The sequence below is a fragment of the Plecotus auritus genome (genome assembly GCF_963455305.1).
Source record: "Plecotus auritus genome assembly, chromosome: 1".
Classification (NCBI taxonomy): domain Eukaryota; kingdom Metazoa; phylum Chordata; class Mammalia; order Chiroptera; family Vespertilionidae; genus Plecotus; species Plecotus auritus.
This window is the reverse complement of record NC_137770.1, coordinates 23,695,622-23,719,835: the sequence shown is the minus strand read 5'-3', so window position 1 is coordinate 23,719,835 and position 24,214 is coordinate 23,695,622. Positions and strand designations below refer to the sequence as shown.

Here is a 24,214-nt window from a genome sequence, read left to right as displayed (position 1 = left end):
TATTTTTCTTCTATTACAATCCTAAGATAAACTGTTAATTCCTTTCACAAAGTATTAACAGAAAATTAAAAATATTTAGGCAGAGCAGATAGCAACAGAGATAAGAGAACTAACAGCAATTATGAGTTACAAGCAAAATGTAAACTGAAGTCATATTAGTTTGCATCTCTGTCCATTTTCCACCATGGAAGTCACAATGTTCAATTTCAGAGATAAGAGGTCTAGAAAATAGTACCTATTTTGTAAGTCTGCATTTGAGGAAAAAACGATGCATAACATTCTCAGCAGGCAACTACAGTCAAGAGCTTTTGACTGATTATAGGTTGTAAAATAGAGAATGAATAATAGTAGCAGCCCTACCAGCTCTTAATTTCCTCTTAATATCTATTTGTGAATTATCCCTCCACACAAAAATTTAGTTGAGTGAAACACCTCAAAATTTATAAGTATTATAAGGATGTCTATTATTATATAAGTGATATTAATACAGTATTAATTATCACCATTATGCAATATATTATCATACTACTATATAAGTATTACATTATATAACATTAACAACATATTAATACTTATGTTATATAAATAGATAAATATATAATGCCTATTGTATATAAGTAAAAAAATGGTAAATAATAATGGTTTGGATCATATACTGTAAGTAATTGTTAATTTCTAGAAACAAAAAAATATTTTGAACTAATATCTTAAAAGTGGTGCCTTAAAAATGTTTTTTTTCTGCTCTCAATTGTTTGCACAGAGTCAATAGGCTTTAAGTCATTATTTAAAAATTGCATTTACAACTGTGACTAAGTAGAACAGTGAAAGAATACCAGGATCCTCCACCCCAATCAAGTCTGACATGAAACTAAGACTTCCAAGCATGATTCCTACCGGATATACTGAGCAGGAGCCAGTTTATCAGCCGCTCGAACAGGCATGGCCGCAGCAACCTTCTGTGATACAGATTTTTCTAAGGCCACCCTTGTCTTTTCTGTTATCTGAAATATGAAACATGGCATTGAATGGTTTGGAAGTTATTTTCGATGACTTTTTACATCTTTATTAATTCTATATAGCAATTCCCAGTTACCTCTTTAATAGCTTCTTCATCAGGTCTTTGCAGGTCTGGGTCATCTGCATTCATGACCTCCTTAGGAACCAGGTCAGTGTACTTGCTATAAATGACCTAAAATGTTTAAGCATAAGCAAACTTTAGAAAATCAAGGAATGAAAAGAAGCAATCTGTGCAGGCCGGTGTGGTTCAATTGATTGGGTGTCATCCTATGCACTGAAAGGTTGCCAGTTCGATTCCAGGTAGGGGGCGTACAGGAGGCAGCTAATCAACGCCTCACTCTCACATGATGTTTCTCTGTCTCTCCCTTTTCCTTCCTCTCTCTCTGAAAATCAATGAAAAACCTTAAAAAAAAAAAAGAAGCAACCGCATTAAGTCATTTCAGAAGTCAACACGTCCTCTCAGCAAACTTATAAATTAGGACAAAGATTCTGTCTTTGAGATTTTAAAACCAAAAAAGCTTAATATATTCACAAATTGCTACCCTGGCTATTAAGTTAATAATTTTCCTTTGACCTCATGCATTTAAATTATTTGAGATCTTCTAATCAAATGTCCAAATACATTGTGCCAAAAATCTTATGCATCAGTGATCCCTACTTTTGAGGCTCACTAGGACTTGAAATTAATGATGATATAAATTTCCCATAGCACCATTATCTTGGATTACAAGCTCATCGGAATTTAAGTCAGGTTACCAAATACCTTCCAAATTCATTGGGCCTGAAAATTTCATTGACCTCACCCTACTCAGAATGTTTGTTTTTTCTGGCATTAACTCTATTCATAGACTAAGAAAAGGAACATGTGCCACTGTCAAAAATCCCAGAACATGCCCTAGCCAGTTTGGCTCAGTAGATAGAGTATCAGCCTGTGGACTGAAGGGTTCAGGGTTGGATTCCAGTCAAGGGCATATGCCTGTGTTTCGGGCTCAATCCCCAGTAGGGGGTGTGCAGGAGGCAGCCAACCAATGATTCTCTCTCATCATTGATGTTTCTCTCTCTCTCTCCCTTTCCCTTCCTCTCTGAAATCAATAAAAAATATAGATATATATGAAAAAAAATCCCAGAACACAATGAAAAAAGAAAGAAAATACATTCTATCTATACAACATATTTTACACTCATTATCCAAATTCAGGACTGCTATCTTGACTTCTACTAGGCTCAACATGGTTTCTATCAGGCTGACACTGATGTGGTTAGGCCCCTGACAAAAAAGAGAATATTACTTACTTTCATGCCCATCTATACTTCTCTAATACTTTCATAAAAACTTACATGGCCCTAGCTGGTTTGGCTCAGTGGATAGTGCATCGACATGTGGATTGAAGGTTCCTGGATTCGATTCCAGTCAAGGGCATATGCCTGGGTTGCGGCTCAGTCCTCAGTAGGGGACATGTAGGAGGCAGTCGATCAGTGATTCTCTTTCATCACTGATGTTTCTATTTCTCTCTCCCTCTTCCTTCCCCTCTGCAATCAATAAAAAATATGTTAAAAAAAAAAAAAACTTAGATGGCAAATTTTGTAGAAAAGAAGAGGTGGTACTGGAAATTTAACAAATAATCAGCACTGTACATTTTGCTGCTTAAGCCAGGAATTCTTTGACATACATAAAAGGACAACTTATGAATAATGAAAGAAAACCAGATTTCTGGGTACTTGAGATCTTCAAAAATTTTCTGCAGAAAAAAACTGTTTACTACATAAGGTAAAGTCTTGTATCAATAATTGTATTCTAGTACAACATTCCTTAAAATTGCTTTAAAAAATGCATAGTAGTCTGAATTTCTTACTACAAACAACAGAGCAAAAAAAACACTTTATGGCCTATATGACCTGACCTGGCTTTGCCTACAGCTTCAACCTCCCCCGTATCTCTTATTCCCTCAATTCAGTATGCTTCACTCACATGGGCTCTTCTGTTTTTTGAACACAATATACTTTCCCCCAATTTTGAGCCTTTCTCAAGTGTTGTTCCCAGTTCTTCAAGTGAGTGCTCAATCTTTATTTAAGTCTCAGTTCACAGGTCATGCATGCACTGGTGAGGCATCCCCTGGCTATACTCACTAAAACAGCAACCACTCCCCACCCAATCATTCAGTGTAACAGCACTCTGTTTACTGTCTTCAAAGCATTGCTCACAGTATAAAATTATTTATCTATTTTACTTATTTATCTGTACTCTCTATTAAAGTAATAATAACAATAAAAGCTACCATTTATTAAGCAATTACTTTGTGCCTCTGTTCCTTTGCTTTATATATATTAACTAATTTAACTTTCATATCAACCCTATGAGGTATGCACAATAATTATACCTACACTAGAGGCCCGGTGCATGGATTTCTGCACAGGTGGGGTCCCTTGGCCTACCTTGCGGGGACCAGGCCGAAACTGGCTCTCCGACATCCCCCGTGGGGTCCCGGGTTGTTAGAGGGTGGTTCTTGGGTGAGGCACCCCAGAATCGGGCTCCCTCCTTTCTGGTTCTTCTGGGTGCATCACCCGAGAACCGCAGCTGCCAAGTCACTGCAGCTCGGCAGGTCCTGCGTTGAGCGTCTGCCCCCTGGTGGTGAGTGCACATCATAGCTACTGGTCGAAGTGTCTGCCCCCTGGTGGTCATTGCACGTCATAGCTACTGGTCAAATGATCATTTAGGCTTTTATATATACAGACTAGAGGCCCAGGGTCCCTCAGCCTGGCCTGCGGTGATCAGGCCAAAACTGGCTCTCCAACATCCCCCAAGGGGTCTCGGATTGCGAGGGGGCAGTTCTCGGGTGACGCACTCCGGAATCAGGCTCCTTCCTCTCTGGTTCTGGGTGCGTCACCCAAAAGAACCGCAGCTGCCAAGTCACCACAGCTCAGCAGCTCCTGCATTGAGCATCTGCCCCCTGGTGGTCAGTGCACATCATAGCTACTGGTTGGAAGGTCAAACAGTTGGATGGTTGCTTAGGCTTTTATATGTATAGATTACAGATGAGGAATCTCTTATTCATAAAGTATCTCCAGTGCCTCTAACAATAACTGGTCCACAGGAGGTATTCAGTCAATATTTGTTGTACAAATGAATGAATATATGAATTTTAGAAATGATTAATTCGATGCTAGAGGTGAGTATATTTTAAACCCTGCAGAACATTCTCTATAAGCTGTTGATTTCCCCGAAAAAAACTATGTCACAGTGACAGACCGACATCTCTAGTTTGTTTTTCTCAGGAATTAGACAACAGGTAAGAAACTGTAGATGACTGACCATAAAACATGTACTATTGATATGTGAGCTACTAGTGTCACCAGCTTCTCAGAGGTCTCGTTTGGAAGTGATCCTAAAGCTCACTCTAGTGGGAAGAATGAGACTCAGTGCATTAAGATCATGCAGCTGGTAACTGACTACAAAAGTCTCATTTTTTTTTTTCTTTTTTCAGGATGGAAAAATCTACATGACAAGAATCTAAAATTATATAACAATACTCTAGAAAATAATACCAAGACTATGAAGAGTTAACTTTTACACAGCAATCATTACAGGAAGAGATTCTAAGTAAATGGCTCCCTGGTAGTCATATATGCTCAACATAAAGTTTCAATACTAATTTAGCATACAAGAGTCATTTGCTGCTTCTTACTTGGGTATTCCAAAGTTAATAACCCTTTAAATGAGCATCAATAAGATTCTAGCATCTCACAAAGCTAAGTGAAGGACATCTGAAGAGCAAGATTTCTCCATGGTAATTAACTATAAAACCCCCAATTTTTATTGCCAGAGAACCAAATGTGCTGAAGAAATTCAGTATATCCCAGGAGGCAAAGGAGCTGGGGAGGAATATCTAAAAAATAGAATATATTCTTGAAGATATCAGGAGGACAAATGATCTTTGTGAAAAGATAAAGCAATAATTCATCTATGAAACAGATTTTTTTTTTTTTTTATTACTGAACACTGGCAAAGAACTGGATTGACTAAAAGAACAAGCCTATCACCATATTCACCATTTCAGAGGTAGAAAGAAAACACTATCTTTAGGCTTAGCTAGTCTGTGAAATCACATGAACAAGGTAATAAATAACATAAAAAATTATTTTAGGGTTAGTTTAAAGTTGTTGGATTTGGGGGGCAGGAGAGGTTGAAGGCATTCTTTTAGGTAGTACCATGTAACATTTCCTATGGAACTATTTCAGGAGGAAAAATGTAAACACCAAGGCTTTTTATTTTAAGACTTATCACTCAAGTCACAATTGAAAAAATCTTGGTAGTTCTATCAACATTTACTTCAAGAGATCTTGTCCTTCCCAATTTTGTATTACGAATAAATCGTGTACACAATATTTACTTTACATGTAGAGAGATCAATGGCCTTAGTCTTGCCCTAGAATATTATCCCTTTGGAATCCTTCCTTGATCTTCACCTCTTACACCTAGGGCTACTACTTTCCATTCTTGCTCTTTCACTATTAATATTTCAGTGAGAATTCCCTGGTTTCTGAAAACTATCCCTTTGCTATAAATCAGAAATCTTTGTAAATACTGCAAATTCAATAATCCAATAAACTATTTTCATCCTATGTCAAGGATTCTGCATATCAGTCTCTTGGATAAGATTTTTTTAAAAAAAACAAAAACAACCCATTTTGTACATTTAGTAGCCAATTCCTTCTTCTAAAGTAGGAAAACCAGTTTTAAAACAGGGTATTGCTGCCACCTCCAACTCCCCTCCCCAGGCCTTTGTAAATATAAGAGGTATTTCTGGTTAAATCAATGGGGTGGGGAGGGCACTACTGGCATTTAACAGGTAGTGCCAGTTATATTAAATGAATACAATGCTCAAGACAGTCCTAAATTATCAAGAATTGTCCCCCTCTCCAAATGCCAATGCATACTGGGTGCTCAGTTAATGCTGAATTATTAAATGCGTTAAAAAATTTCATGTTAACTCATCTATTTAAAAAAATTAAAGTACATATTGATTAAATTTGTATAAGAAATTTAAATGTATACTCCAGAGTATAAAGTACAGCAAGGAAATACATCCACCAGAAACAATGTTACAACAGTCCAGGTAGTCGATCTATTCAGTATATTTCTTCTCAATTCATTGAATGATCTATTCATTTTTTAAAACAATCTTTATTGTGCTTTTTTGTTGTTGTTTTTAAGACATTATGGTTTTAGAGCAGTTTAAGGTTTACAGCAAAATTAAAACAAAGATAGAAATTCCTACCTCCTGCCCCTACACATGCATAGATTCTCTTATTAGGGTCAGGATTATTATGAACCTGAGTGGTACCTCTGTACACTACTAGTTTGGGGTTCATTTCTGGTGCCTGTGTTATGGACAAACAAGTAAGGCTTTTACTTTATAAAGGAACAATACTTGAGAGACTGAAATCTAAAACAGTTCAGTTTTAACATTTCTACTTTACTTTCAATACAAGATTATCACCAATATACATGGTTATTAGAAAGAAAAAAACAAACCTTCCAGACATTCTCTGGAAATCGGATAAAATTTGTGGTTGCCAAACTTGAAATATAATGCAAAATGGGCTAAAACTCTATTTCATTAAAAATTACACAACCTGCCAATGCCAAATTATTGTCTTAAAAGGCTGCTTTATCCTAACAGACGAGAGAAGAGGGGCAGCACATATCAATAAATAGGGATTATTCCACAGAAGGAGAGATGCACCAGAACAAAGGCAGCTGGAGCCAAGTGAAGGCCTCCACGGCACAGGGTAAATTCTAGTACATGTCCTGCATGCACAGGGACCTAGTTTCCTTTGCACAAGTGGACTATGCTTCTTTACTGGCTTCAGAAGTAGTTTTCTGTTAGTCAGTGAAAACTGCTATCATTCCTCCAACCACACACTGGTGAACGGCATTGTGTCAAGTTGCCAGGCACTAAGTTAGATGCTTAAGAGGAAAATATAAAGATATAATCTCTGATCTCTAAGTGGTTATAGTCAATGACATAGATCATTAGTGAATAGATAATTACAACAAAGGGTTTTGACTGCTACAATAGAGTAAACAGGGAATAGAGTAAACAGGGAATAGGGAGGAAGGATACCCAATCTAGCCAGGGAAGATGAGGGTGGGTATCCTGGAAGGTGAAGAGTGAGTTGCAATTTGAAGCAATAGGATTTAGACAGACAAAGATTAGGGGGAGGGCTTTTCTCAGCATAGGGCTTTACCGATGGGAAGTTCCCAAGGTAAGAGAGAATGTACCATACTAGGAAAACTGCAAGTAGTTCCTTGTAGCATTTACAGGGAATGCCCAAAAGTTATTTCTTCTCTAGCCACCACCTACAATGGTGATTATTTTGTATTGAAAACAAATAGAATGGCTAAACACTGGACTCTTTATTTTTAGATTTCAGTATTCTGGTCATGAAAGTTGAGGCTAGGCTAGAAAGGTAAACAAGGGGTCAAATATGCCATAAGGTGCTTGGCTTGTTCTTACCCTAACAGCCATGGAAAGATTTCAAGAAGAGAAAGATAAACATATAAACATGGATGAACTTGTTTTTTCAGGAAGGCAAGACAAATGCCAAGGACATGGGTTCTGATTCTGCTGCAGTAATTCTAGCAAGAAATGATAGGGGCCTGGGTTTAGTAGCAGAGAAAGGAATGCACTTGAGAAGTGTTAAGAAAATAAGATAGATCACAGTGACTAAACAGATGGAAGGTCTGAGGAAAACATACAAAAATGGAATGCTTGTTAAGCAAAAGCTCGTTAGAGAACATATTGGCATATGTATCGCACTTGATATTTAAATATCCTTTGACCCAATAAGTCTAATTTATTTTTTTATTTTAAATTTTAAAAATATGTTTTTTATTAATTTCAGTGAGAGGGAGAGAGAGATAGAAACATCAATGATGAGAGAGAATCATCGATCGGCTGCCTCCTGCACACCCCTACTGGAAATCGAGCCCTCAACAAAGGCATGTGCCCTGACCAGGAATTGAACCATGATCTCCTGGTTCATGGGTTGACATTCAAACACTGAGCCACAGCGGCCAGACTAAATCCAATTTATTTTACACAAATACTCATGTGCTAAAAGATGTTTTGTTTAGGGATCTTGAATAGTTTGTAAAACTAAAAACCACCAATGCTTTAAAAAAAATCAGGGAATGAGTACACCAAGGAATTCTATAGATCTTTTTAAAAAAATGAAGTAGATCTATCTATATGTACTAACAAAAATCTTCAAAATCTATTATGTAAAAAAAGCAAGTGTATGAAGTTATGGGTATTAAAATCTTATTCATGTTAAAAAAAGGTATATATGTTTGTATTTGTGTGTGTGTATATATGTATGTATGTAAAGTGGGAATACATATACATATATACCTAAATCCATAACAAAGGTCTGGAAAGATACTTATCATTATAGTAACAGTAGTTACCTCTGGGAAGTAAAGTGGGAGAAGTAGGCAAGACTGTATGTATATATTTATGTAGTACTGGTATCTTTTACCGTAAGAATATATTAGTGTATTTTTAAAAATCAATAAAATAAGGGGGGGAGGGCCGTGCAAGACTCCCAGGCTTTTAGCATAGTCTAACTCTCACTGAGTTAGAGAACAAGAAAGGTAGATAAAGTGAAAAATTATGCCTTTAGTTTTAGATTTGATTGGGCAGTACTTGGGGAAATCTAGATAGATCTGCCCTTACAAGGACCTAGAGTCCAGGAGAGAAAGCTGGGCTGGAGACACAGATTTGATAGTCATCAGCACATGACTGACATTTTGGCCAAGGTACTAAATTAGATTAGTCAAAGAGAATGTGGTGTGAGAAAAAAGTTGTAGAGACCTTCACTGAAGAGCTATCTGAGCAGACTAGGTGAAGTGAAGCCATATTGCACTGAAATAAGAAATGACCCAGGGAGATGAAGAAGTAGTGAGAGCAGAAAACAGCTCTTACAAGAAGCTTTAAGAAAAGTGAAGAAAATTAGGTGGAAATTTGGTGGTAGCTAGAAGGAGTCTTGAGGATAATCAGAGAAAAACTTTTCTTTCAAAAGATGAGAAAAACAAGCATATTAAAATACATGTGGCAAGATTAAGTTTACTTAGGATCTATTTCTTATAGAGATGAAAGGAAAAGTCAAGACAAAAAGACAAGTGCAGGATAAAGAAAGCTGACAATTTTCTTATATACTTTATGTGCAAACTAGAGGCCCGGTGCATGGATTCATGCACCGGTGGGGTCCCTCATCCTGGCCTGTGCAATCTGGGAACCCTTGGGGAATGTCGGACTGCTGGTCCCTGCAGGCCAGGCCAAGGGACCCCACCAGTGCGCATATCTGTGCACAAATCCATGCACCAGGCCAGTTTTGGCCCAAGCCCCACATGTCAGGCTGAGGGACCCCACCGGTGCATGTCCTGATCCCCTCAGGCCAGGCTGAGGACCGGGCCTCTAGTATGCATCTTTGGTAATCTCTTCCCGCCCTCCCCCGTACCCCTTTCCCTCTGAGATTCATTAGTCTGTTCCATGTTGTGCATTGAGTGTCTGCCCCCTGGTGGTCAGTGCGTGTCATAGCTACCAGTCAAACGGTAGCTTAGGCTTTTATATATATATATATATATATATATATATATATATATATATATATATATATATATATATATATATATATATTAGTATATATATACTAGAGGCCCAGTGCATGGGTGGGGTCCGGCCAGCCGGCTCCAATTGGGGCAGATCGGGGCCGGGCCTGTTGGGAGGAGGAGATGGCAGGAGGTTGGCCGGGCTGGCTGGGGGGGAGGGGCCGTGGGCCAATCTGGGTGGTGGGGGCCCATTGGGGGTGGGGCCGGCCAGTGGGAAGGGCCACAGGGAGTTGGCCGGCTGCCCCGCCATTGATCAGGCTGGGAGAGTCTAAACAGGGGTGAGGCCGGGCAGAGGGAGGGGCCACGGGAGGTTGGCTGCCAGCCCCACCCCCTGATTGGGCCAGTTCGCTGGCCGCAGTGGACGTCATAACGACTGGTCATTCTGGCCATTATGAACACCGGCTTTTTATATAGATAGATAGGACAGATAGGGATCACCTTGTTAAGCTGAGAGTGGATAGACAGGCATAGGAGTTAAAGCTTAGAGGAACACAGGGTGTGCTCTCCCTCCTGGGAGCAGGCCAGCGGTACCTTTCTTCCTTCTCAGGCGTGCATCTCCTAAACCTTAAGGAATCCCATGAGACTTACAACCAGGGAGCAATGGGCAGCAGCAGCAGACCCTGTGAACCTGTCTCCAAGGCCACCTTTTCTCTGACTTTCTAGTAAGCCAAAGCAGCCCCACCTGGACTCACTTCTTTTCTATAACATTTCTAGAGAGAAAAATCAGCCCCACCTAGGCTATCTCCTGTTGCTTCTTCTATCCTAAGCCCTTCCTTATAAATGTACTCTCTCTCTTAAAAAAGAAAAAAAAAGGCTTGGAGAAACACCAAAGGAGCCCAGTTCAAACCTAAGATAAATTGCATGACTACATAATTGTTTTCTTTTTATTTGATTTTAGATAGAGAGGAAGGGAGAGGGAGAGGAGAAACATTGATCGGTTGTCTCTCGCATGTACCCTGACCCACAACCTGGGTATATGCCCTGATAGGGAATTGAACCAGTGACCCTTCGGTGCATGGAACAACACTCAATCAACTGAGCCACACTGGCCAGGACTTCAAAACTGTTTTCTCAAAAACTCATCAGCCATGACTAGGAACAAAGGATGGGTTATCATTAGTGCTATTTTAGAGGGTAAAATAAAACTGGGAAAGAGAGCAAGCAGGTCCGGAAAGCTCTTAAGTATTTCCCCCAACATCTTCAATTCTAAAGAGATCTTTTACCTCTATTTGGAGTATTTATTTACAAGAAAAAAACTAGGTCCTGTAAAAAAAAGTTTCCTGGGTCCAAGTGTAGCTGCTCTGTGATGAGATTATTTTAAGCACATTTTATTTTTGGTCTTTGGATGACTTTATAAGCAGGGCCACCCTAAATCTGGATAGCAAGTATCAGTTTTATACTTAATCAAGGAAAAAAGAAGTTTGTGTAATTCACTATATTCAAATGAATTATTAAATAATTAAGTATCTGTAAGTACTTTGTAAGTACATGGGGAGGATTAGAATATAGTATACTCAAAGTTAAATATGGATTTAGAGTTTTAAAAATTTGCTAGCATTTAAAAAATGTTAGTACTATAAAATAATTGTTTTAATAATGTAAAATAAGTAAAAATCCTAAGCATATATAAGCTATCGTTAATTGGGGAAATTTCAAAGGAAAAAGTCATTGCTCTTATGAAGTCATAATGTAATGTTCATATGGTTATGAAGTCATAGCTAAGTAAATTTTACTGCTACTTTTTAAAATATATATATTCTTGTTGATTTCAGAAAGGAAGGGAAAAGGAAAAAGAGAAATATCAACGATGAGAGAGAATCACTGATCGGCTGCCTCCTGCAGGCCCCACACTGGAGATCAAGCTGCAACCTGGGTATGTGCCCTGACTGGGAATCGAACCGTGACCTCCTGGTTCATAGGTCGATGCTCAACCACTGAGCCAAGCCGGCCAGGCCACTGCTACTTCTAACATAAACTAAACGGACAGAGATTTATTATATCAACATAGTTAAAGAAATTCTTCCCAGGGGATAAACGGTGATGGAAAAAAGAAAAAAATTCTTCACAAAATAATTATCATTGGAAAAAAAAATCACTGAGAAGATTACCTTGTCTTTTGACTGTCCTTGCCGAGCAATTGCATCGTATTTAATTTTTCCTTCAGCATCCACCTGAATGGCCAGTGCATTTGACATTTTTTTCTTTCGTCCCATATCCAGTGGATACTGGGCCACATGGATCTCTGGAAAAGCACCTCCATCTCCAAAATCCTATGTATTAAAAAGAAATTTTTTTAATTAATAGTAATTTGAGATTCAAGATATATTCACTCAATAAGTAATTACTAAGCATTTATGCAAGAAGCTAGAGATATGGCAATAAATATGAGGTGTAGCGGTTAATAATGCGGATTTTGTGATCGAAGAAAACACGGTAATTTCAAAAGAAACATCAAAAGTGCTTTATTCAAAGTAACATCCATTGCTAGCTACACATTTCCCCCATCTTTCAGGTAGTTTGTGGATACCATCCCAATAGAACTTTTCTTGTTTTGAGGCAAACCATTCAGAGACCCAATTTTCCACTTCTTCGTATGTTTTGATGTGCTGCTCAGAAAGTACGTGTGCCATCCATCGGAACAAGTGGTAATCTGAAGGAGCAAGGTCTGGTGAATACGGCAGGTGGGTTAATACTTCCCAGGCAAGATCTTTTCATGTGTCTTTAACGGGTTTTGAAGTGCGTGATTGTGCGTTATCATGAAGCAAAATTACTTAGCCATGTCTTTTGGCCCATTCTGGTCATTTTATGATCAAAGCGTGGTTCAAATTGACCTGGACGTTCTTTGTCTTTCACACTGAAATCATCACTTTTAAAGTGTTTAAACCAGCATTCACAAGTATCTTGAGATGGAGCATGTTCACCATAAGCTTCCCAAAGTAAACGGTAACTTTCAGCAGCACTTTTCTTCAAAATAAAGTAATGAATTAAAACTTCCTGCAAATGCTCTTTTTTGGCATGAAATTTGACATTTTTAAGCGTAAAAATATCTATGATGTTAACACCTTCAGAAAATTTGACATATGAAGTTTTGAAGCTTGTTGTCAATACAACAAAAGAGCATACATATCAAATCCCATATATATCAATATATGTGTAATTCCACCTTTTGAAAAAAATCCGCATCATTAACCGGTACACCTAGTAGGGTTCTCTAATCTTGTGGAGTGTATATTCATTCTACTGAGCAAATATATAAAAAGCATAATCTGTGGCTTGTGATAAATGCCTTGAAAGCATTAAAGGGACTGGAAAGAGGGGCTTCTTTCAATAGTGTGGCTGGGACTGCCTTTGTGAAGAGGTAACATGAACTTAAAAGCCTGAAAGATGAGAAATTAAGTCATGGAAAGCTCTGAGGGAAGCATCCTCTAGAAAAATCAAATAGCAAGTGTGAAGGCCCTGCTGCAAGAATAAGCTTAGCATGTTTTGGAAACAAGAGTCCAGTGGGGCTGTAGCTTACTGAGGACAGAGGGGCAGACACACAGGTGATAAGGCTGCATGGATAGACAAACACCAAATCATGGAAGGGTTTCCAGACCATGGCAAGGAATCTGGCTTTTATACACGAGGCAGGAAAAAATTAAGCAAAATGTTTAAGCTAAGAAAAAGATTTTTAGTTTTAGCATAAATAATTTTCTTAGTGAGGAATAGGTCAAGCTATAGTTAGGGCAGAAATGTAAAGATCTTTTTCTTAGAACTGATTTTAATAATATGATATTAGTATTTCATATTCCTTGAAAAAGCAAAGGAAATAAAACAGGAAAAAAAATGAGTGTAACATATTTCTAATGGTGATTATATACAATTATTTAGGAGAACTAAGACTTCAAAAGTAGAACAAGCAAAGTAAAGTCTGTCAATGAAGTTTAGTATTATAAAAAAGGTAGATCATCAAATAAACATATGAATATTAATGTAATTTTATTAAAATTAGTAATATTTGCTTAGTACCTTATTATAATTTACAAAATATAATCCACACATACATTATCTCATTTAATTCTTGTAATTCTTAAATACCTCATATTTTCATATGGGAAAAATTCAAGTTTAGTAAAGTTAAGGGATTTTCCCAAGGTCTCATGGCTAGCATATGCAGGATCTGAATCCAGATCTTTTTTTTTTTATTATTATAGAATCCAACTGGATTTTATTTGACACAGAACACAACAGGACTGAAGGAATAGCAAACTGAAAAGACAAAGCAGAAAAGACCCAGTTCTAACTTACAATTAAGAAACAGGAGGGCAAGTCATTAAATGAGTAACAAAACAGTTGAGCTTGATGGAGAATATTCTTTTTCTAGTGCCCATACTTTTGGAATTCCCACTCTCTGTTGTCCAGCGGACACACCTGCCGTGTTTTGAGCCAGCGAGAGAGGCAGTGGAAGTGAAAGGCATGATTACAGACTCCCCACGCAACGGTGCACTCTTCAGGAGTGGCAGATGCCTGGTTAGCTTGACACTCTATGCAAAGATCCATAATGTGGTTCCTGCAGATGGCACAGTTATCAACCACAATATCCGAGGCCCAGAGGGCTACTGCATTCCATCGGTGGGGCTCGGGACAGAGAAGGCGCTAATGGTATTGGATGCCTCAATTAGGCGAGGCTGGGTATGGGTCCCTCAGGGTGAGAGGGACCCCGCATTTCGGAAAGGGGCGGGGCAGGGAAATCAGCCCGGCTCCTCAGAGGCCTCCAATGCGGTAGTACTTCAGGTTCCCAGCTTTCGCTGCACTGCCCCATCCTCCACCCTCCGCACCGCTCTGACTCTCCCTTCCACCCACCCCGCCCTCCCCCCGCCTTCCTTTTAGCTTAAAAAAGAGCAAATTAGTACTGTTAGACCTACCCCTTCAAGAAATATTCCATTAGATCATGAATATATGATTTCCTAGGTACAATAAGCTTAATTGATAAAGACTTGACATTTTTTAAAGCAAACAATAAAGCTGAGGGAGACATTTTGTTATAAATTATTCAGAAATGGTTAAAGCAGTACCCAAAAAGATACTACTTGTACCCAGACCATCAATCTGTCACATGCTCATATTTGTTGGAGTTCTTCAACGATATAAGCACTTCAGAACTGTAGATGTGGCATTATGTGGTCATTAAGCTTGCCAGAAAAATCACAGCCTTTACTTTGAAAACTAGAACAAAATGCTATCTTCTGCAGAACATTCACTCCCCCTCAAGAAGCATTCATGGTATTTCCAGATTAGCTGGCCATTTTGGTATGATTTTCAAATAAACTGTTCTGTTCTGCCAGGATATATGAAATTTTTGATAATCAAGTTAATATTTTACAAATCTAATAGTACCTGAATGTCATAATGCTGAAATGGATGCAAGGATGAGATTTTTGTTGCATGTAAAATGATGCCTGCCACCTGTAATCTTTGAGGCCAAATGAAGAGGATCTACAATTCCTCAAAAGAGACCTCAAGTCCTCTATTAGATATGCCAATCACTACCTTTTTACCCCAGAAAAGCCTCCTTGATGATCTTATTTTTTGCTTCTCACAAATTACACTATCAGCAAAAACAAGAGCAACATCAAAAATCCTTTAATAATTGTTGTAAGATTGGCCTTCACATTCTAGAATTAACAAGGACCAGAGGATAGCTGAGGAAAAAACCCCCATACAGGGAATATGTTAGAAGACGTGATCTAGTTGGGTGTTCATCTTCTAGACTCTCTAAAGCAGTAGTTCTCAACCTTTCTAAAGGTTGGGTGTTGGGGCCCTAGGGAAGGATGGGTGCTGGACCCCTCAGTGCCCCCCACTGGCCTACTTAGGGGGAGTGCGGCCCAGGGCCTCGTGGGGCGGGGTGGCGAGGGGCCCTGCGTTCCCAGGCTCCCTTGCAGGCGCGTTTTCCGATGGTCTTAGGCGACCCTGTTAGCGGTTCTCAACCTGTGGGTCGTGACCCACAGGTTGAGAACCGCTGCTGTAGAGCCTAAGACCATCGGAAAACACAGATATTTACATTATGATTCAATAACAGTAGCAAAATTACAGTTATGAAGTAGCAACAAAAATAATTTTATGGTTGGGGGTCACCACAACATGAGGAAGTGTATTAAAGGGTCGCGGCATTAGAAAGGTTGAGAACCACTGCTCTAAAGAGTTCTGTAGGTAGGAATGACAAACATGGGTCAGGCTGAGAATACAGATGGCTTCTTGCAGGGTGCTAAGCAACACATTTCAATCCAATGACTACTTAGTTCATTCACTATGATCACAACTTGAAGGCATATAAAAAAAGCCCTCCAGCCCTGACCAGTTTGGCTCAGTGGATGGAGCGTCGGCCTGCAGACTCAGGGGTCCCAGGTTCGATTCCGGTCAGGGGCATGTGCCTTGGTTGCGGGCACATCCCCAGTGGGTGTTGTCAGGAGGCAGCTGATTGATGTTTCTCTCTCATCGATGTTTCTAACTCTCTCTCCCTCTCCTTTCCTCTCTGTAAAGAATCAATAAAATATATTTTTTAAAAAAAAGCCCTTCACACTTGTAAAGATCATAACCGATGACAGAATAAACCAAAAAGTGATAAAATAAGTCAGTGCAAAAATAAATGATGTAGGCATTTAAAGATTATAATAGGGCAGGTATATTCTTTGGGACATGTATGCAGGAGGAAAATTTGCAGGAGTCAGAATGAATTTTGGAAGAACAAAAAGGCTTGATGATACAGAAGAGGTCTTGGAGAGGCAAAATAAATTAAACCTCAAATGTTTGCTTTTCTTCCTAGATCAAAAAGGAGTCAAATATGGGAAAGTGTGCCCTGAAATTAAGGAAAGGAATATGCATTGAACTGATTTACAGGAACCTGAGTAATCAGGAGGATAGGTGCTGCCAAATAAGTTTGTTCTTTGGGCAACAGCTAAAGATTTAAAAAGATGATTAGAGTCTTTCCTCCCCCCTTCTTGCCTCCAAAATCAACCATCAAATTCTATCTATTACACCTCTTAAAAATTTATCTAATGTTAGACATATAATTCTCAAAATGAAGTCAAGAAAACAGATGAATAGAGGTTAGGATTTGCCCAGGGTCATACAATTAGAAAGAAGCACAGTATGATGCAAAACCAGTTAGTTTTTTTAAACTCCTTGTCAGTGCTCTTTCCACTATACCCAACTAGAGGCCCGGTGCATGGATTCGTGCACCAGTGGGGTCCCTCGGCCTGGCCTGTGCCCTCTCGCAATCTGGGCCCCCTCAGGGAATGTTAGACTGCCAGTTTCGGCAGGCCACGCCAAGGGACCCCAGGCACCAGGCCTCTAGTATGCATATAAGATCTTTGGTTAATCACTTCCCGCCCTCCTCCCTTCCCCCTTCCTCTGACATTCATTAGTCTATTCCATGTTTCCATGCCAGTGCATTGAGCATCTGCCCCCTGGTGGTCAGTGCACATCACAGCTACCGGTTGAACAGCCAGCTGGTCGCTTAGGCTTTTATATATATATAGATGGGAAAGAAATCAGAACTAGAAATGCTGCTGGTGTTTGCCTTGAAGGAAGGTTGTCTCTGCAGAGTAATGTTGTATTATGCATATAGGGAGGAGGATGGAGGGAAAAGTACCAAAACATGAAATTATTGTTTCATTTTTCCCCTTTTCACTTTCCCATTATTTTCCATAAGCTATAATTCCTAGATTTATAAAAGGTATATTAGTTTCTTTTGTACATATTTAATAGTTTGACGTAGAAGAAATATAAACTAGTATAATTATCCAGTTATCACAAAGCAGTGATGATAATAAACAAGAAAAAGATTCATCTTCTGAGGGAAGTATATGTCTTCAGAGCTCACAACCAGAATTTTCTATCATATTGACATTCACATGTAGAGATTCTAGGGTTTAAATTTAACAAATGTACTATAATAAATTTCAGCACAATTTAATATATCCAAACTAAAGGTCCATATTTACCTCTAATAACCGAGGTATCCAGCCTTTCCGGTACCCGTATGGGGGAGGTTCTCTTCGGGAGGAGACCAGTGAGGTCTGCCGTGATCTCTGGGATCTTGCCTTTTCTTCAGCCTCAAGCTGGTCCTGAGATAGCTGAGTAGGTGCAGGTAAAAAGCTATAAGCAAAGATAATAAAAGTCAGAATTTTTAAAAACGCTTACAATTAATTCGATTATTGCAATTTGGCCACCAAGGAGTATTTTCCTAGAAGACTTTTTCCTTTGAGCAAAATAGCAAACTTTTCATAATCTATGGCAGTATCCAGTATCAGTCATTTCATTATACCTGGAATGAAGTAAGTACTGAGACACCTAGAGCAGTGGTCGGCAAACTCATTAGTCAACAGAGCTGCAAACCATGGCTCACGAGCCACATGCGGCTCACAGGCTGCGGTTTGCCGACCACTGACCTAGAGTAACAATATTTGACTAGAATGCAGGCAAATGGCACCCAGAAATAAAAATAACAGATATTTCACATACTATACAAACTACTAGATTTTATGTTTCCACACTTCTTTTCTGGAAATAAGCAAGTAAACATCCTCAATTACCCAGGGGCCAACTCTCTAATACATGGTTTTCTTAGTGTCTTTGCTATTCTTACACTTCTTATTTTAAACTATTTTACTCTTATGCTTTTTACTTTTAACTATAGTACTTTTATAGTTATAAAAGAACAAGGATTAGAACTGAATGTAAGAGATTGATAAAAGGAAGAAACACAAGTTGCATATTTAAGTGAGCTTTCCCACAGGTATCTAGTTTAGAACGCAAATGAAAACTTAAGAGGTCAGAGATTTAAAGCCAGAAGATGTAATTTGTCATTCTTTATTCAAAACTGCCTTCTACAAAATCAGTAAAAAATCAGTAATTGTCAACCTTTTTCATCTTGTGGCATACATAAACTTATTACTACACTTCTGCAGCACACCAAAAAAACCACACACATATATGTTTTGCTGATCTGACAAAAAAGGTATAATTTTGATTCATTCACACTGGATTGCTGTTTTGGGTTGACAGTTGTCATTTTTTTATTTGATAATCTAAGGGAAAAAGGGGTCAGTGCCCCTGACTAAATAGTCAGGTATTGGATGTTTTAAAAATTCGTGTAGCACATGGGTTGCAAATCGCTGTACTAACCCATTCCTAACAACTTTTAAGTATGATGATGTTATAGGATACTCCAAAGTACCACAAAAGGACTGCAATAGATAAATAATATGTTCAATGGAAAAGTTAAGGTCTTTGTAATTCTTGGATAGTGAGCATATTTGCAGAAGCAGTAGAGCTTATTTATTAAAAAATATTTATTGATCACTTGAGTCCAGGCACTGTGGTAGGCAGGCAATGAGACTATAAACTGAGATATATAGCTAACAGTCTTGCAGGTAAGAGAAACAATCCAATAATCACACAAATCCAAAATTACAAATTATATTACGCGATGAAGGAAAAGTTCAGAGTGCTGTGAACTCTGAGCATACATCAGAGGAATCTAATCCAGTGGGGAAGGGGGAGTCAGTTAATGTGATGGCTAAGAGATCAGAGTTCAAATCCCATCTATGCCACTTACTAACCTGGATAAACTACTTACCCCTCTGAACCTCAGTTTCTAATCTGTAACGGTACATCATAGTGTTGTTATAAATATTAAATGAGAAAATTCATGAACTTGGCAGTGTCTAAATATCATTCAACCCATGTTCCATAAATATTTGGATATTAGGAGCTGCTCTGATTCTCCCGGTTGGAGTTAGTTGCCCCCTATCCGTACTCCCTCAAGACACTCTGTGTACCACTACTATAACATCTACCTGACTGTATTACAATCATCTCTTCATTTACCTTTTTTTTTCCCTCTAATTAGACTGTAAGCAACTTGAGGACAGGAATCGAGCCTTAGGCTTCTTTCATGCCTAACTCCCCTGGCATTGTCTATAGCAGGGGCTACTTAAATGTTTGTAGGAGAAAGAAACTCACTCTATCCTTCACACTAATGATCTTTATGTCACTAGAGCAGCCGTGGGCAAACTACGGCCCACAGGCCGAATCCGGCCCATTCGGCTGTTCTATCTGGCCCGCGGAGCCGAAAGAGCGGAGGGTTCTCTTGCTCTCCCCTCCACTCCTTTACTTTGAATTTATATTAGTTCACACAAACACTCCATCCATGTTTTTGTTCCGGCCCTCCGGTCCAGTTTAAGAACCCATTGTGGCCCTCGAGTCAAAAAGTTTGCCCACCCCTGCACTAGAGCCTTCGTGTCTTTCTTAAACCATCTCAGGGATTTGCATTTGCTATTCCCTCTGCCATAAACAGTCTATTTACTTACTAAGAACATTATAGTGCTTTTATAGAGAACGCTTCCCCAGATCTTTTAGTGCTAGCACCTTGGCATTCATGTCTCTGCTAAATTACTCTTCCCTAGAGCTATTTTATGATCACCTTGTCCAAAACAGCACTCCACCTCAGACCTTATTTTATTCCTAATACGTACTACTTATTATTAACTTATTTACTCATATAGAGTCTGTTTCTTCCAGAATGTAAACTCTGAGGACAAATTTGCCTGACTGATTCAATACTATAAAACCTTCACTTGTAACAGTGCCTGGAAAGTGGTAGATTTTGAACAAATAACAGAATGAGTGAATGAGTCCAAAGTTTTGGGCTTCTACCATATTTATTTGCAGTAAATCATATATGTTTTATACATAGGAGGGATACAAAGACAGTTACAAAGAAGCCTTCTGTTAGAAGAATTGGTTACTAAAATGATCAAAAAGCAGGCAGCCTGCCAAAGCACAGTTTGGACAATCCAGTGAACAGGTAAACTCACCTGGATTAAGGTCAAAACAAATTCTAGCCTATCAGAAGGTTAAGGTCAGAACATATTCTAGCCTTTCAGAGGGTCTTAACTTTGCTGTTCTCAATAAAAGATGGGATTCTCAAAAAGAAGCACACTCCTGGTGTGGGGAGGGGAAGGGGGAGCAGAGGTGGTACACAGAAGGATGCATATGCAAGCAGAAAGTTTATTCAGTGATTCTTAGCTGGGAGCAAAACATCTATATTGTAGGTATTTTGGCAATTTTGTCAGGATTTGAAGTTAGGGTGAAGAGAGGATAGGGGTGTCACTGGCATTTAGTGGGTAGAGGCCAAAGATGCTGCTTAACATCTATACTAATAAAAGCCTATGTGGTTGTCACACCCTCACGCCGTGATGCCCTCATGCCATAACAATCCATCACCAAGAGGCTGCATGTGCAGCGGGCACACGCGGGTAGGCGGGGACTTGACGCTGCATGCGCGGCACGGAGGTGGGTCCTGGTGGCTCTGCGCAGCGACATTGGGGGTCCGGTGGCTCCACACGGCGTGGAGGCAGGACCTTTTTGGGGCAATCCATTGAGGATCCCCGGATGGGTGGGCGGGGCCTACCTCTTTGGTGAGATCGATCGCAGGGCTCCTGCACTGTGAGAGGGCACAGGCAAGGCTGGGGAACTCCGCCCCCTCCCCCCAAGTTCACAAATTTTGTGCACGGGGCCTCTAGTCCTATCCTATATAATAAAAGGGTAATATGCAAATAGACCAAATGGCAGAACTGAACCACCAACCAAAGCGTAATATGCTAATGATATGCTAAGGCTGCTCAACTGCTCACATTGATGTGCACTGACCACCAGGGGGCAGAGAGTCAACTGGTGGACCAGTCACTATGACATGCACTGACCACCAGGGGGCAGATGCTCCAACCAGTAGGTTAGCTTGCTGCTGGGGTCCAGCCGATCAGGACTGAGCGAGATGGGCCGGACACACCCTGGAGCCCTCCCATGATCCCTCCCCAGCCTGATCATGCACCAATGGGGTCTCTCAGCCTGGCCTGCGCCCTCTCGCAATCCAGGACCCCTTGGGGCTGTCGGAGAGCTGGTATCAGCCTGATCCCGTAGGCCACTCCCCTTGGGAGGATGCCAGACACAGGGCTTATGGCTAGTGAGCACTGCTGCAGCAGCGCAAGCCTATCCCAATCGGGACTGATTGGGCGTGAGCCTGCGGCAGGCAGTGGGGCTGGGATGAGCAGGAGTGGCAGGTAGGAGCTGCAGGCAGCGTTGGACTGCAGGTTTCAATCTGATCCCTGCAGGCCACCAGAGGGACCCCACCCATGCACGAATTCATGCACCAGGCCTCTAGTCCTCCTATATAATAAAAGGCTAATATGCAAATTGACCGCATGGCAGAACGACCAGTTGCTATGACGCGTACTGACCACCAGGGTGCAGACGCTCAAAGCAGGAGCTAACCCCTGGTGGTCAGTGTGCTCCCATAGGAGGAGAGCCACTCAGCCAGAAGCCCTGAGTTGGACATCCCCCGAGGGCTCCCGGACTGCGAGAGGGCACAGGCCAGGCTGAGGGACCACCCCACACACACACACACCGTGCACGAATTTTGTGCACTGGGCCTCTAGTCTCACATAAAAGGACAACTCCATAAAAGAATGACTTATCCAGTCCAAATGTCAATAGTGCCACTGTTGAGACATCTTTGTACCCCTTCCCCTTCACTAAAAAAAGCATATTACATATAATTAGATACATAATCTTAAATGTATTTGCATTTAGACAATTAAACCCATATGACTTTAACAATCACCGATGACAACAAAACTGTAACACATCAGTATGTAAATTCCTTCTATTAATCCCTGGTAGATTCTGAAAATAACAACATTTCGTCTGGAAACTTGAGACCACCTCTAAAAATCAAATCAGTTAGAACGAACTCTACAAAATCAGAAACCTATGCAATCCCTAAGACAAGCTATATAAAGACTGCACTCTACCATTGCAATTTTAAGCACACAATACCCACTTCATCTGTGTGTTTTTTTCCTGCATGTCCTTTTCAAATTTCACCTTTTCCACAAAACTACAAAGCCTTTCCTCATAACTCCACTAATCTTTGTTACAGTGCCTTCCGTCTAGAGGGCACTCAATCAAATGTTAGATGCCCACAACATTTACTACTAAAGGAAAACTCTGGTCCATTCAGCTCATCCCATCGAATTCTCTCTGCTTTTAAGGTTAATACTACACAAATAAGCATTCTGGGTTCTTTGTTTCATATCTGTACGCCTTGTTCACCATCTTTCCTGCTACCAAAGACTGTCCTATTCCTTCAGCATACACAAGCCCTAGGATGGAGCAAGGCACCAAAAATTAATTCTTAAAAGAATTTTCCGATTCAAACATTTTTAGAATTCATACCTGTCATCAGCCAGGAAATATGTATGTGAGGAGAATGATGTGTGTTTAAGGAGCTCAAGTGGAAAGGGGTTTCTTTCCAACATCTCTTTGACACTCAACTTTCCCTACTAAGTTCGCACGGAAAGTTTTTCTACTTAAATGGGGCAGCAAGGTCGCGGACTAGCAGGAGTTACGTAACTCCTCGGGATCTCCCACTTAAACTATCTTTTTCTTAAAGGCAGGGGACACTTTACATGCGGTTACCAAGGCAACCAGGGGCAGCAAAAATCTAATGTGGTTCTATCTACGGAAGAAACTCTAAGGTCCAAAGTTAAAGTGCGGAGCAGCGGCCACTACTGTGGCTAGGTTTTCTGTTCAGTGCCCATGCTGACCACTTTTTTTTCCCTTTTCTGTTCAGGAATTCTTGTTTCGGGACAGACCGTTGAGACCTCAGCTGACAATCCGCCGTCCAGCAAGTCGCCTCCTGACCGCTTCACTCCGTCTAAACAAATAAGCCACTGCCCTCCACACCCCTATCGCGCCCACCGAGCCGCGCGCTCAAGGGAGCGCTCTCCACCCCCGCCCCCAATGCTTAAGCGAAAAACAAGTGCGACTCCTCGGTAGCTGAGGCCAGAGAACTATCCACCACGCCGCTGCTTTCGGCCCTAGCGAGGGGGCAAACAACCCGGGAAGCCACTCAGGAAAGACCCCAGCTTCGGCGAGGCCTAGTCGCCCCGGTGGCCGGCGGAAGGGCCAGGCCGAGGTCTCGACCCACGTCGTTCTGTGCCCTGGGCCCAGTCACCGCTAGGAGAGTGTGGACAGAAAGACGAAAAAAGTGGTACTTCCAGACCCTTCCGTATTGACTGAGGACCCGAATTGTGAACCTACCTGGTGAGCGCCATCTTCTTCCGCTTGCTTTCAGCGCCCGCGACAGCACCGCGGGGCGGGCCTTTCCCCAAGACGAGTTAGGAAAAGGAAGGAGCGCGTAATACGCAGACGCAGTAGCCGCAAGGTGTTATGGGAATTGTAGTTCTTGGAATAAGACCACCATTCGGTTCTATTCTATCCAGACCAAGCTGTTATGGGATAAGCGATTCATGTAAAAGCACATGCTTCACTCATCTACTGTAAAATGACAGAGCTTACCTAAGAGGCGGACTTTCAAACTTTTATTCTATTCCTTACTCATTTCTCTTATATCGGTCCCAAATATAAGTGCCTTCCTGAGACAGCAATATTAAAGGATGAAGGGTTTTATTTTTATTT

At 40.5% G+C, this 24,214-nt stretch overlaps 1 protein-coding gene across 6 annotated transcripts in view; it reads right to left on the bottom strand.

The window, feature by feature from the left end:
* The window catches only part of SNW1 (SNW domain containing 1), a 41,161-nt gene extending 17,270 nt beyond the window's left edge, over positions 1–23,891 (bottom strand). For all 6 annotated transcript variants that reach the window (XR_013960722.1, XR_013960723.1, XR_013960724.1 and 3 more), the window contains exons 1-5: positions 23,837–23,891; positions 17,674–17,827; positions 11,800–11,961; positions 1,094–1,189; positions 895–1,001 (exon numbers count right to left, since the gene is read on the bottom strand). Coding sequence is in view for 2 of the 6 variants with exons in the window: in XM_080670886.1 (XP_080527012.1) it covers positions 895–1,001; positions 1,094–1,189; positions 11,800–11,961; positions 17,674–17,827; positions 23,837–23,850 (533 nt within the window). In the remaining 4 variants the exon portion in view is untranslated. The remainder of the gene's footprint in view (positions 1–894; positions 1,002–1,093; positions 1,190–11,799; positions 11,962–17,673; positions 17,828–23,836) is intronic.
* Positions 23,892–24,214: the final 323 nt, after the last annotated feature.